The sequence below is a fragment of the Sprattus sprattus genome (genome assembly GCF_963457725.1).
Source record: "Sprattus sprattus genome assembly, chromosome: 2".
Taxonomy (NCBI): Eukaryota; Metazoa; Chordata; class Actinopteri; order Clupeiformes; family Clupeidae; genus Sprattus; species Sprattus sprattus.
Genome location: NC_137921.1, coordinates 60,769,767 through 60,782,581, shown reverse-complemented (window position 1 = coordinate 60,782,581; position 12,815 = coordinate 60,769,767). Strand labels below are relative to the sequence as shown.

The window sequence follows — 12,815 nt, the reverse complement described above, 5'->3', positions numbered from 1 at the left end:
ATGTTTATGTGTCTAGAATTTAAAATGTGATTGCAATGGTGATACTGAGCCTGTCTCTTCATAATTCCCTCTTCAAAACAGCATGTTAATATTGCCTGGCTTCAAACAGAGAGTGTTTTGCTGAGTGTGAATGTGTATTGAGGGGCATAGTTGAACAGCTAAATCAGAAAGGAAATGTATTGCAGACTTGTTGATTTGTTTCTTTTAGCATCTGCAGAATGCATACAATAGCCCCTGTTGTTGCCATAGTACACGTTTTCCTTAAGTATTAAATATTTCACTGCATTCCTTCCTTTCCCTATGAAATGAATAAGGTGTAAAAGAACATGATGTGGGATATATCGGCTATTACTGTGACTTGTGTTGTGTTAGAAGCATGATATGTTGTCATCTTCCATGCATCACAGACGGTGTTGTAAATGTCTTGTGTGATTGATTGATGTGACGGATTGATGTGATGGCTAATTTACAATAAGCATCGGGAGATCTCATGATTGGTTCAGCCCCCCAAACCTTGACAGGCTGGTTTCCTTATGTCTGAAATTGATACATTCCCACATCAACAGAATGTATTGAGTTCAATAATTGAGGTTGTTTTAAAAAATAAATATAATATACTGTATGTATTTATATATATATATATATAATATATAATAATATATAATATATATATATATAATGATATATATATGTGTTTATTTATTTATTTATATATATATAATATAAAATTACACTACAAATCCAAGTTCTATACAGAAGATAATTGCCCCTTCTGTCTGTGGAAGTGGCTTTGCTGAAACGAACTCCTCTGCAAGTTAATATTAATATTAAAAACATAGAAAACCAGTAAGACTGACCGAAGTTAAAGCATAAAGGCCTTTGGAGATCTTCATGCTGCTGTGTTGCCTTCATTCCCCCTAGGCTACACAGACGCTGCCAGAATTTGAAAAAGTCTTCTCACACCATGAATGAACTCATTTTTTCCGTCCGGTCTTTGACAACACTCAAGAAAAGTTTGATGTGTCCTGCTTATGGCGTCAGTTGGAACACAAAGTCGTCATTTGTGAGCGCTGTGCTTCAAATACCTTTGGGCACTCTGGAGCTGATCACCATGTCACTAGGGGATGAGAGGTTCAGGTGAAAGGTTTGGCCGATTTGATGTAGTGTGTAATAAACTTGTTAACACAGAGCTCAAGAATTCATATTCAGAGGCTCTGCATCTTTATACGCATCTTTATAACTTCATGTTGAAAACAAGTAGTGTGTCGTCAGCCAAGACATTCGATTTTCAGCGGTTCAGGTCAATATTAGTTGTAGAGGGAATAATGTTACATCTTAGACATTAGACTTTAAGTCAGGCTGGAAAGCATGGAGACAAAAGTTATAGTAGGTTTGCTAGCTTATAATACGGAGTACCAGAAAAATCAGAACAATAACCAAAGGGCCCCACTGTATAATAGCCTAGCTTAAATACTACTACTACTACTACTTATACGACTCATCCCCCTTCATCCACTATGGTCCCACTGTAGAATAGCCTAGCTTAAATACTAATACTACTTATACGACTCATCCCCCTTCATCCACTATGGTCCCGCTGTAGAATAGCCTAGCTCAAATACTAATACTACATAAACGACTCACCTCCTTCATTCACTATGTTGACATCAGAGTATGCCATTGCCCCATTGTCCTATTGTTTCTCTAAGGATTGTTAAATAGTGTTGTGAAAAACTATTACCAACATCCACAAGTGGTTCGGATCACTTTGAAAGCATTTTGTATGTGAAACAGGGTTATGACTTACAGGTATGTATGTATGGAATGATGCAGAAGACATAGTCGTAGCAGATAGTCCCTTGAAGGGAGTAGTAGTCCCCTGTAGTCCCCTCCAGGTAGTAGAACATTTGTGAAATGTTTTCTTAATCACACTTACTTAAAGACACACTTACTACAAAGTAGTATACAAAATTATTGTCCAAATAGAAAATATTTATATACATTATTAACTGACTCGTCTAGGCGTCTTCTGTGTAATGGCATTAGTAGAGTCTAGTCCACACACTAGACCAAACAGCTTATCTGAGGTATGGCATAATTCTGCAATAAGGATTCCAATCTTGAATTTGTTGCAATATTGCCCTGAGCCACATCAAAGAGGATCATCTAACCCAATCTCCCAGTGGAAGTATTACCTCTGTGGCAGTTTAATATTTAATAGCCTTGAGAAATGACTCTGGGCTTTTGGCCTATCTAGAGAGCCCAACATCACCCTCAGAAATCAACACATCCCAGAGACGAAAGAAGCATTGCCAGTTTGGATTGCAGAGAGGGGCTTGCCATGACAGTGTTTTTTTGGTGATTGAATCTGTGATAGGAGACAATGTATGCATTGGTGAGTGACTCTGTGATAGGAGACATTGTATGCATTACACTGACTGAGGCCTAAAGTGGATTTGTGTGAGTCATTCTCAGGTGCCCGCTCAAGACAGGTAGCCTGCAGACTGTACGTTTCATTCACTCAGGATGTGTGGTTCTCCCCCTGTAGAAGACAGAAGGCTCCAGTTAAGTGCCTTTCGATTGAACAAACATTTCTCCCTGCTCAATTAGGTTGGCAAAAAAGCCCATCAATATTGATAACTTAATGTACCTGGGATGTTAAAACAGCAAATTGTGGGCTTGCTGCTTTCCAAAAGGCCTTGCATGACACATGATATTTTTATGATCTTATTTCATGCTGAGCCATGGTTTAGTCAACTGGTTGAGGATACATAGCTCTACGCTGATGGAGAAATATGAGAACAGAATAAACATGTCAATGATCTGATATTCCTTTGGACAAGCAGGTTAGTACCTACAGTGTGAAATGACTCTGGAGATAACTATATTTGCAAGGTTTGGAAGAGCTAAAGAGCAGGTGAGATTCAGACAACCGATGAACTTCCTTGCACTTCAAGGAAGCAGTTTCCTGCAGTTTTTTCTTTTTTGAGTTGACTGCAACAATTATTGCTTTCCTGGTGTAAAATGCATTTCACTGAGCTGATCTCGTGTCATGTTACTATGGCAAGATTTGAAACTAGACACACCATTTTACAATAAACTGTACATAAGAAATAAAAGTAGTCCAATTAATAAAGTGGAGAATTAAAAGTGATGCCATCAGGCTGCGTTGGAGAAAGGTCATCTTCATGAGGAAGTACACTGATCATGTTAGCCTGGAAGGAGTCTCATTTTGTTATGAACACCTGTGTTAGAGCATGATCAAAAATGGCCCAGTTGCCATGGCACCAGCAAGTTGGAGATTTTAACACAGAGAATGTGGTTACCTGTTTTTCTCTGAGAATCAGGTACGATAACTTCAGTTGTGCTGTGAACTGGAGGAAAGCAAAGGCAAAGGTGGCATGTATTCTCCTCACAGCAACACAAATTGGGTGAATCAAAGGTATATGGTCATGTCATTTTTGTGAAGAAAGTGTTTTTGGGTTGCAGGTTTGTCATGGAAGCATTTTTGATGGTATTGGTACTTTCTGACTAGATACAGTAAGTGAGGGTAAAAGGAGCGAATGGTTCATATTCACATATTCCAGGGAGCTGCAGTATTGTGGTTGAGTCTCGTGACGCAGTGAGACCAGATGGGAGGCAGTGAGTCACAAGGAGCCACCTGAGACCTAACAGGTTGACTTGGGCTGACATACTGTATCTCCACCCCCAGTCTTCATGAAGGCTCTCTTTAAACTAAGAAGAAATGTATTGTAGTGTACTCACAAATAAATGCCAATACATTGCTTATTCTAGAATTAGAAGTAAGGGCCTCCAAATATGAAATAAGCACACATTATATTGCCCATTATAAAATCTGTCTCTGCAAGCCAGTTTGCAAACATTACATGTGCTCTCTTAGAAACAGACACATTTAGGCATATTGAACGTGAGTCCTTGTCATTGGCTTCATTTATTTCTTCATTTATTAATAGCTTATTTCAAAACAGAAATATTGTAAGGAGGAGAATATTATTGTCTTAGTTGTGCCCTCCTTACATCTGTTATAGTTCAAACTGCAGTGTAAGTATTTATATATTGCAATCATGGCACAATGTAAGGACTTCTGCATTTGTGTGTTACAGTTCTTGATTTTTCTGTGGATGTCAAGTTCTTCCCCCATGTTAGAGGATCTTCAAACTGCTGTGTGATGCAGAGGCATGCTGTGCATAAAATACTTCTGTTGTTGTCTAGGACATCGCCTGTGGACTGTGAAACTAGTAAGATGGCTGTAAAAATGTTTGTAGTCTTGTGAGTGGTTTCTTTGCTGCATTGGCCCTGTGGTCCCATCCCCTCATGTAATCCCCCTCCAGGCTACCTGCAGCATCCTCACCAGAACAACATGTACCAAAAATGATGCCCAGATGGCAGCTTCTTGTGTTTGGATGATGAGTCACCTTTTGATTCACTGATCAAAATGGCTGCAGTGCTTCTATCAATACCCTTGTGCAAGAGAAGGATTTCATTATTAAATGTTGGTGTTATATCTTTACGAGTGAAATGAAAGCCATACACTATCCTGAAGTACTGTGATGTGATCAAACACAGATAATGCAGATATGCTTCGAAAGAGCCCCAGTTGTAAACCTCTGGGGGAGTTTAACTGTAATATCTCATAATATAAATAAATAAATATAATGGTTGTTTTTTTTTCCATCCCAATCCTGACCTGCAGGCAGCTGTAGCCTCTTTAATTCCTAAATTATTTATATCTTCTGCATCTTAGACTGCAGTATGGGTTGCTATCCTCACAGATGCACACTGACAAAAGGCTCCATATTGCAGAAGAACCTTCATGCTCATAACTGAGTAATGTTTTTAAAACAATACTTTAATTGGAGGAGCATAGAAGCACATCATGACAGCAGTCTGAACAAACTCTAGTTTACTTACGCTAATGCAGCTGATATGAAAGTACATCCAAGGGTGTGTCTGATGCAGTGACTAGTTTCGTCTTATTTTCTGTCTCTCTCTCGTTTACATTCTTTTTCTACACTTTTTTCTAAAGCAGCCCAAAGTGTCAGATAAACGTCTTTTGCATAATTATATTTTGCACCTGAAATTTTTATGGTGAAATTACATTACTATTCCTTATGCTATATGCTTGAACATGAATGGACCCTGTATATAGTAAATGTGAGCGAGAACAATGTAACAAGGGGAATAAAATGAACGTCCTCCTCAGACCTTAGTGGTAACAGGATTGATAGTGATAAGAGCTTGTGTTTTGTGTTCAAATCCCAATGTTGAAAGAAATTCATAAGCACAGGCAAGACAGCTTTTAAGATTGAAATGGTTTACAGTGAAACAAGTAAAATTCTGATAAGGTTGTGGTATTGGATAAGTATATAAGTGGGAGTCTATATGTGAATACTGTCAGAAATATATTATGGAACCAGAATATCTTGATCAAGTTCCTGTTTTGACAATAATTTGTATCTGATGAAATTGTATGAATAAAAGCTAATTGTTATTGAAGTTCAAAAAAAGAGAAAAGGATCCCAATATGGAGAACATTCAAGACGGGTCATTGTGTTATGTCACACCAAATTGCTCAAGAGAACAGGCTGCTCTGTAAATTAAATCCAACTAGTCTGGGACATAGCAGAAGGCTGAAGAGGGATAACACACTCCGTACCTTCAGCCTTCTGCTGACTTACATCATATCAGTACGATTTTTACAAATGTCTTAAGCAATATGTCCATAAATAAGGCAGACTAGCTCAATTACTTTTTTTTCTTGGTTTTTGTAATGGACTTAAAGGCCCATCAGAGATAATTTGTCTAAAATGTCATTGTGAGGCTACTGTTTTGGGGGTGAAGCAATGAGTTTTTCCCGATCAATGTGACGCGCGCTCCTTTTATTTCTCACTTGAATCTTGCCTCGATTGGTTAAACCAGTGGAGCTAGAGAACGCTCCGAACCACGTGATTTACTCCGTTTTAACGGCGCTCCATAAATATGCACACTCCAGCAGACCTCAGACATTGCCTGCAGCAGGAAATCATTCCCATACTAGGGTGAAAAAATACGATAGAGCGTGACATTTTGAGTGCTCGTTTAAAATTTCAGAGCAAATCATACTAGCTAAAAAGTGAACGTTCAATTTAAATTTGACGTATCTTGCATTTAGTTGATAGTGGAATCAAGAGCAGTAGAAGACTAATATTCAACAGACTGTTTATGTCTGTGGGATTCTTTATATCTGGATACTGTTGATGACGGCTATACCACACGGGGAACTATGTAAAGGTACATTCTATATATTTTACGTGTATGTAATATGTCACTAAAGTACGGAGCACCCCTAAGGGTCATCTGAGCTGTTTTTGTGTTACCTCGCAATACTTTTACAATACCTCGCAATATTTTTGCATTTCCTTTCAACACTTTTGGGTTCCCACGCAATACATGTTGTAATAATAATTCATTTTATTTTTTAACGTTGTGTTACCTCACAATACTTTTGCATTAGGCTACCTCTAGAATACAAATGTATTGCGAGGTAACACAGACCTTTTGGGAGGTAAATGCAAAAGTATTGCAAAAACATCACTATGAGCCTTAGGGGACTCCAATGGCTCTTTTGGTAGTTTCTCAATTTTCATGTTGAAACAGCTTTCCTCATCCCTCGGCAGCAGTGATGGACCAAGAGAAATGTCACCAGCCGAATAAAAAAAAATAATAACTTCAAAAAGGAAAACATGAACATTTCTGTGAAAATAAAAAAGAGTTTATTAACGATATTTAGCACTTCGAACTTCTTTACATTAAAAGCATGAACAAGGGTAGCCTAGTTAGTTTCACGATGAAAATCCAGCGGTTGTATCAGCTGATTATTTGAACATGAACTGGATATTTTAATAGAATACAATTTAAATAATTTGATAATATCCTAGTGAATGTACCATGTGTAGACTAATCAGTCACAGTGATAGGTTGTTATGTCCAGGTGTATGTTTCCAACATAGCCATGGTCTATTAAGTCCATTAAATTGCGAGGAACAGGGTAATTGTCCAGTGATTGTTTCTGCGACCTCTGCTGGTCTGTGGAGAAAATAGAGTCAGACTTCTAAATTTCATTGAATCAAGTGATTGTGAGATCCTTCTAAAAAAGTTTTAGTTTGATAGTGTGTCTAATTGTTGTGGGAAGAGGTATTGCTTGGCAATATGATAATTGTAACTAAGGTTTCGATGTCTCTACAAACATTCTGTAAACATTTTCTAGGTTTTTCCTGAAGCATCCAGGCCATTTTATCCCCTTTCCGCTTCAGTTATGAGGTCTGTACTGGATGGCGTGGCAGACACTACTTTCAGGACAATTACCTCTGGGCTGCAGTACCTTGGCTCTAATGATGTCAGCTATGATGACCCAACCACTGATGTCGACCTCACCAAGGGTGGATTTTCCCTGCAGAAACCACTGTCGGCATTCCGCAGCAGCTCAGACAAAGTGGCACCAAATGAGGAACTCATCCTTAAAAGTTTGTCCTTTTACCCCACAAACTCCTCCGACCTATTTGGTAACAAGAGCTCGATGGCGGGTGAGGGGAGCACAATTGAATGTGGAGAGAATTTCATGGACATGGAGTGCTTCATGATCTTGACACCTAGCCAACAGCTGGCAGTGGCTGTCATGTCCCTTACCCTTGGAACCTTCACCGTGTTGGAGAACATAGTTGTTTTATGTGTAATCCTGCAGTCTCGCACCCTGCGTTGCAGGCCCTCCTACCACTTCATCGCTAGTCTGGCTGTGGCAGACCTACTAGGTAGTGTCATCTTTGTCTACAGCTTTTTAGACTTTCATGTTTTTCACCGCAAGGACAGCCCAAATGTTTTTCTCTTCAAGCTAGGTGGGGTGATCGCCTCCTTCACAGCCTCAGTTGGAAGCCTGTTTCTCACAGCCATAGACCGGTACATTTCCATCCATCGGCCGCTGGCTTACCGCCGCATTGTTACTCGCAACAAGGCTGTGGTCGCCTTCTGCATGATGTGGGCAATCTCCATTATCATTGCAGTGCTTCCTCTGCTGGGCTGGAACTGCAAGCGTCTCAACTCTGTCTGTTCAGACATTTTCCCACTGATTGATGAGAACTACCTTATGTTTTGGATTGGTGTGACCAGTGTGTTGGTGCTTTTTATTTTTTATGCCTACATGTACATCCTGTGGAGGGCACACCATCATGCTATACGCATGCTGAGCCGGACCTCTCAGAAGAGCCTGGTAGTGTATTCAGCTGACGGAACTAAAGTGCAGTCCACACGCCCAGAGCAAACTCGCATGGACATCCGGCTGGCTAAGACACTGGTGCTCATCCTAGTAGCGCTGGTCATTTGCTGGGGCCCTGTGCTGGCCATCATGGTCTATGACCTTTTCTGGAAGATGGATGATTCCGTCAAAACAATATTTGCTTTCTGCAGCATGCTCTGCCTGCTCAATTCCACAGTCAACCCGATCATCTATGCCCTCAGGAGCAAGGATCTGCGCCGTGCTTTCCTTACTACCTGTCAAGTGTGCAGAGGCAGCACTCAACAGCTAGATAGTCTGGAGTCCGACTACCAGAATAGACATGCCCATATTGCTGCCAATCGAGCTGCAGAGAGTTGTGTGAAGACCACTGTGAAAATAGCCAAAGTCACCATGTCAGTCTCCACAGAGACATCTGCAGAGGCTGTGTGATTGGGTTACCGCCCGTGTTATTCTACGGTGTTCTTAGCACCATGCACTCACCAATCTTAAAAGAGAGGAGCTTTTGGTCTTTGGGTCTTTAAAGTAAGGTCTATTACACCATGGAATCATGAAGACTGACTAAATCAATCAGCAACAACATTTCAGCAATTCATAACTTCTTGTTGTTTTTCATTAAACCTTGGCCTACTAAATATGTGTTACTATGTTGGCAAATATTGCCCTTGCATTCATGAATTGTATTTTTCTACATTAAAATCAGGTTCTTGAACAGTGATTTCTTCTATCATGGGGATAAGGGGCTACTGAATCTTATGTTAAATAATCTCAGTGAGAGAACTATGTTGATATGTAATGACATTTTTCATGTAATCCTGAATTCTATAGTATCTCATAGATCGTCAAATATAGCCAAGCTTTTCTGCCAAATGTCTGTCTTGCACTTAAAAACCGAAGTATAACTTTATTTTAAATATCAATTTGAATTGGATGTAATTTTCCGTGTTGTATTATTGTGTATTGAATAACAGTGTTGAATCATGTATATTTGAGTAGATTGTTAAAGCACTTCATCAACATACTTATGTTTTCTGTTATACTTTAAATTCAAACATCGTCAACATGGCCCAAATCCAGACTTAATAAATACATTCATTTTCAGACAAACCTCATCTTGTATATTGCCAGCACAAATGCGGTTGTATAGCTCTAGTGACACCTAGAGTTTAAAGTAAGCAAACCTCAGCATTGTTCTGTTATGTGACTGCTACGCTTTGAGCATTTAGGATTGTTTTCATAATTTAAGATGTGTGACAAGATATATCGTATACAACTTTCCAATATACTCTAAAACTATGTCGTCTTTCAAAAGGACATTAAAGCACACACTAACTGTATTGCTAAAGAAGAAGATGATTATAGATGGTTATCTTCTGAAAGATAAAAACAATCAGTTATACTAAGCTATATATGTAAATATTATAAATGTATGAATGACTGAATACTGACCTACAGTGACAACTGTATACCAACATTCTTGTGTACTTAAAGTATTGCAGTTTGCAGTCAGCATTGCTTTTTCAGAAACAGAGTTGTCAAGGATTTCACTGTTCATTTGAATGGTCAGACCTTATCAGTTGACACATAACAGCTGTACAATACTGATAAATGTTCTAGATAAGATTAATACAAGTGCACTGTTGTGATTCATTCATTAGAAATTGTTAAGCACATCAATCTATGCTCTGCTACAAATAATACCTGCAGTGCACTGGTCACACCACTGTACTACACTGACAAAACAGTACAAGAGAAAATGAAAAACTCTGTTAACTAAACAGTGTTTGTGATAACTTTGATGTGTGTAGGATTAAGTGTTCTTAGTGATGTCTTGATATTTCCTGTCTCTTTACTCAAAACACAAAGATTCCCCTGCAGCTGGGCTTCAGGGCGTCTTGCACAATGTGAACAGGGTCATTCTATGTCGTAAACATGACAGGTTGCTTTGTTCATGGCATTATGTTTTTTGTCTTTTTAATATTTAAAATTGTGTAGTAAATAGAATTTGCCTACTCTAACTGATCTGTAAACTTTTAATGTGGTGTAAACATCAGACGACTGCCTACTTACTGGCTGTACTATTGTTCAATATTGGAGATGAATCATAATTTGTGGCTTTTGTACTATAGTATTTCAATCACTGAGCACTTGTGTTTTATGCATTTGTTCTGTAGTTTGTATCCAAGCTTTGAATAAAGTCACTGCAAATGATCATGAATACTTTGCAAACCTTCTTATGCAGTTATATTAAGAGTATGTGTTGCTAAGAAATGATCAGTAAAAATAACGATTGAAGAGTGCAATATATTAGCTTTCTTAAAACAAGATATATAGATTTACCACAATGACTACCACTCTCAGAACCTGGTAAGGAGTTATGAGGTGAGATCATTATCTTATCCAGTCATGTGTGCATCCATAGTCCATACTCCTCAGTGGTGGAATCAAGGTTCTTCACAGGTCAAGCAAAAGGTTTGAACACAGAATATAGCTTTAAAGTACAGAATACAGATTCAATGTTTTATGATCGTGAGATAGTTATTATAATGTATTATCACACTTATGTATCACTGACTTATATATATATATTGACACACTACATATAGGTCTAATAAGTTCTCTTAGTAATTCAATCAATGGAGGAAACTAGCCTTCAGTTCATTTCGGTAGGCCCAATGATGTTCACATTGGAGGACTGGCTACTGTTTGTTACAATTTCATTTCATAAAGGATGAACCTCTTTAGTTTACAGGCTAACAATATGTGGACTTATTTTAGTAAGTTTGGCATAATAAAATGTGCTCCACAAATGTAACTCACCTTTTCTTGACCAGTACTATGACCTACAGTGGCTGCTCTTGTCCTGGTGGATTGCAGCTGCATTTTAGGACTACCACTCATGTGAACAGTCATATGAAAAAGTCTGCTAAAAACACACTTGCCATGTAAAATACTTCTATGGTAAAAACCTATGCTAAAGAGCTTGCATATACATTACATACTAAAATGGCATAATGCTCTCAACATTTAAGGTTGTTCATATATATAACATACATATACAGCCGCGGAAAAAATTAAGAGACCACTTCAAAATTATCAGTTTCTCTGGTTTTACTATTTATTGGTATGTGTTAAAGTAAAATGTACATTTTAGTTTTATTCTATAACCTACTGGCAACATTCCTACCAAATTTCAAATAAAAATATTGTCATTTAGATAATTTATTTGCAGAAAAATGACAATTGGTCAAAATAGCAAAAAAGATGCAGTGTCTTCAGATCTCGAATAATGCAAAGAAAACAAGCTCATATTCATTTTTAAACTACACAATACTAATGCTATAACTTAGGAAGAGTTCAGAAATCAATATTTGGTGGAATAACCTTGATTTTAAATCACAACTTTCATGTGTCTTGGCATGCTCTCCACCAGTCTTTCACATTGCCGTTGGGTGACTTTATGCTACTCCTGGCGCAAGAATTCAAGCAGCTCGGCTTCTTTTCATGGCTTGTGACCATCCATCTTCCTCTTGATCACATTTCAGAGTTTTTTTTATGGGATTCAGGTCTCGAAATTGGGCTGGCCATGACAGGGTCCTGATCTGGTGATACTCCATCCACACCTTTACTGGCCTGGCTGTGTGGCATGGAGCATTGCCCTGCTGGAAAAAACACTTCTCAGAGTTGGGGAACATTGTCAGAGCAAAAGGAAGCAAGTTTTTCTTCCGGGACAACGTTGTACTTTGCCTGGCTGAGGTTTGTAAAAGACCATAAGGATTGAACCAAGGCCGACTGGAGGGTCTCCTAGTTCGTCTTCTCTGATGAGTCCAATTTCACAGTAGGTGCAAGACTCTGTGGCTTGTAGGCCTCTCCAGGTCTCCGTCTAACCATCAGACGACCATGTGTTGGGCAAAGCTGAAAATTGGACTCATCAGAGAAGACGAACTAGGAGACCCTCCAGTCGGCTTTGGTTCAATCCTTATGGTCTTTTACAAACCTTCTTGCGCCAGGAGTAGCATAAAGTCACCCAACGGCAATGTGAAAGACTGGTGGAGAGCATGCCAAGACACATGAAAGTTGTGATTTTAAATCAAGGTTATTCCACCAAATATTGATTTCTGAACTCTTCCTAAGTTAAAGCATTAGTATTGTGTAGTTTAAAAATGAATATGAGCTTGTTTTCTTTGCATTATTCGAGATCTGAAGACACTGCATCTTTTTTGCTATTTTGACCAATTGTCATTTTTCTGCAAATAAATTATCTAAATGACAATATTTTTATTTGAAATTTGGTAGGAATGTTGCCAGTAGGTTATAGAATAAAACTAAAATGAACATTTTACTTTAACACGTACCAATAAATAGTAAAACCAGAGAAACTGATAATTTTGAAGTGGTCTCTTAATTTTTTCCGCGGCTGTATATCAAAGAGGTACTGTACTAATGCATTTAAAATACAGGAGATTATGCAGAAACCTATAGCGTATAACCTATAGACTAATAGTTGACTTCAAGACATTCAAGACAT

At 38.4% G+C, this 12,815-nt stretch overlaps 1 protein-coding gene across 1 annotated transcript; it reads left to right on the top strand.

Moving 5' to 3' along the window:
* Positions 1-6,198: 6,198 nt before the first annotated feature.
* cnr1 (cannabinoid receptor 1) lies at positions 6,199-8,719 on the top strand (the record flags this gene model as incomplete). Its single annotated transcript, XM_080860671.1, has 2 exons — positions 6,199-6,291; positions 7,268-8,719. Exon 2 carries the CDS (start codon positions 7,316-7,318, stop codon positions 8,717-8,719), a length of 1,404 nt encoding a protein of 467 aa, XP_080716797.1. The 5' UTR covers positions 6,199-6,291; positions 7,268-7,315.
* Positions 8,720-12,815: the final 4,096 nt, after the last annotated feature.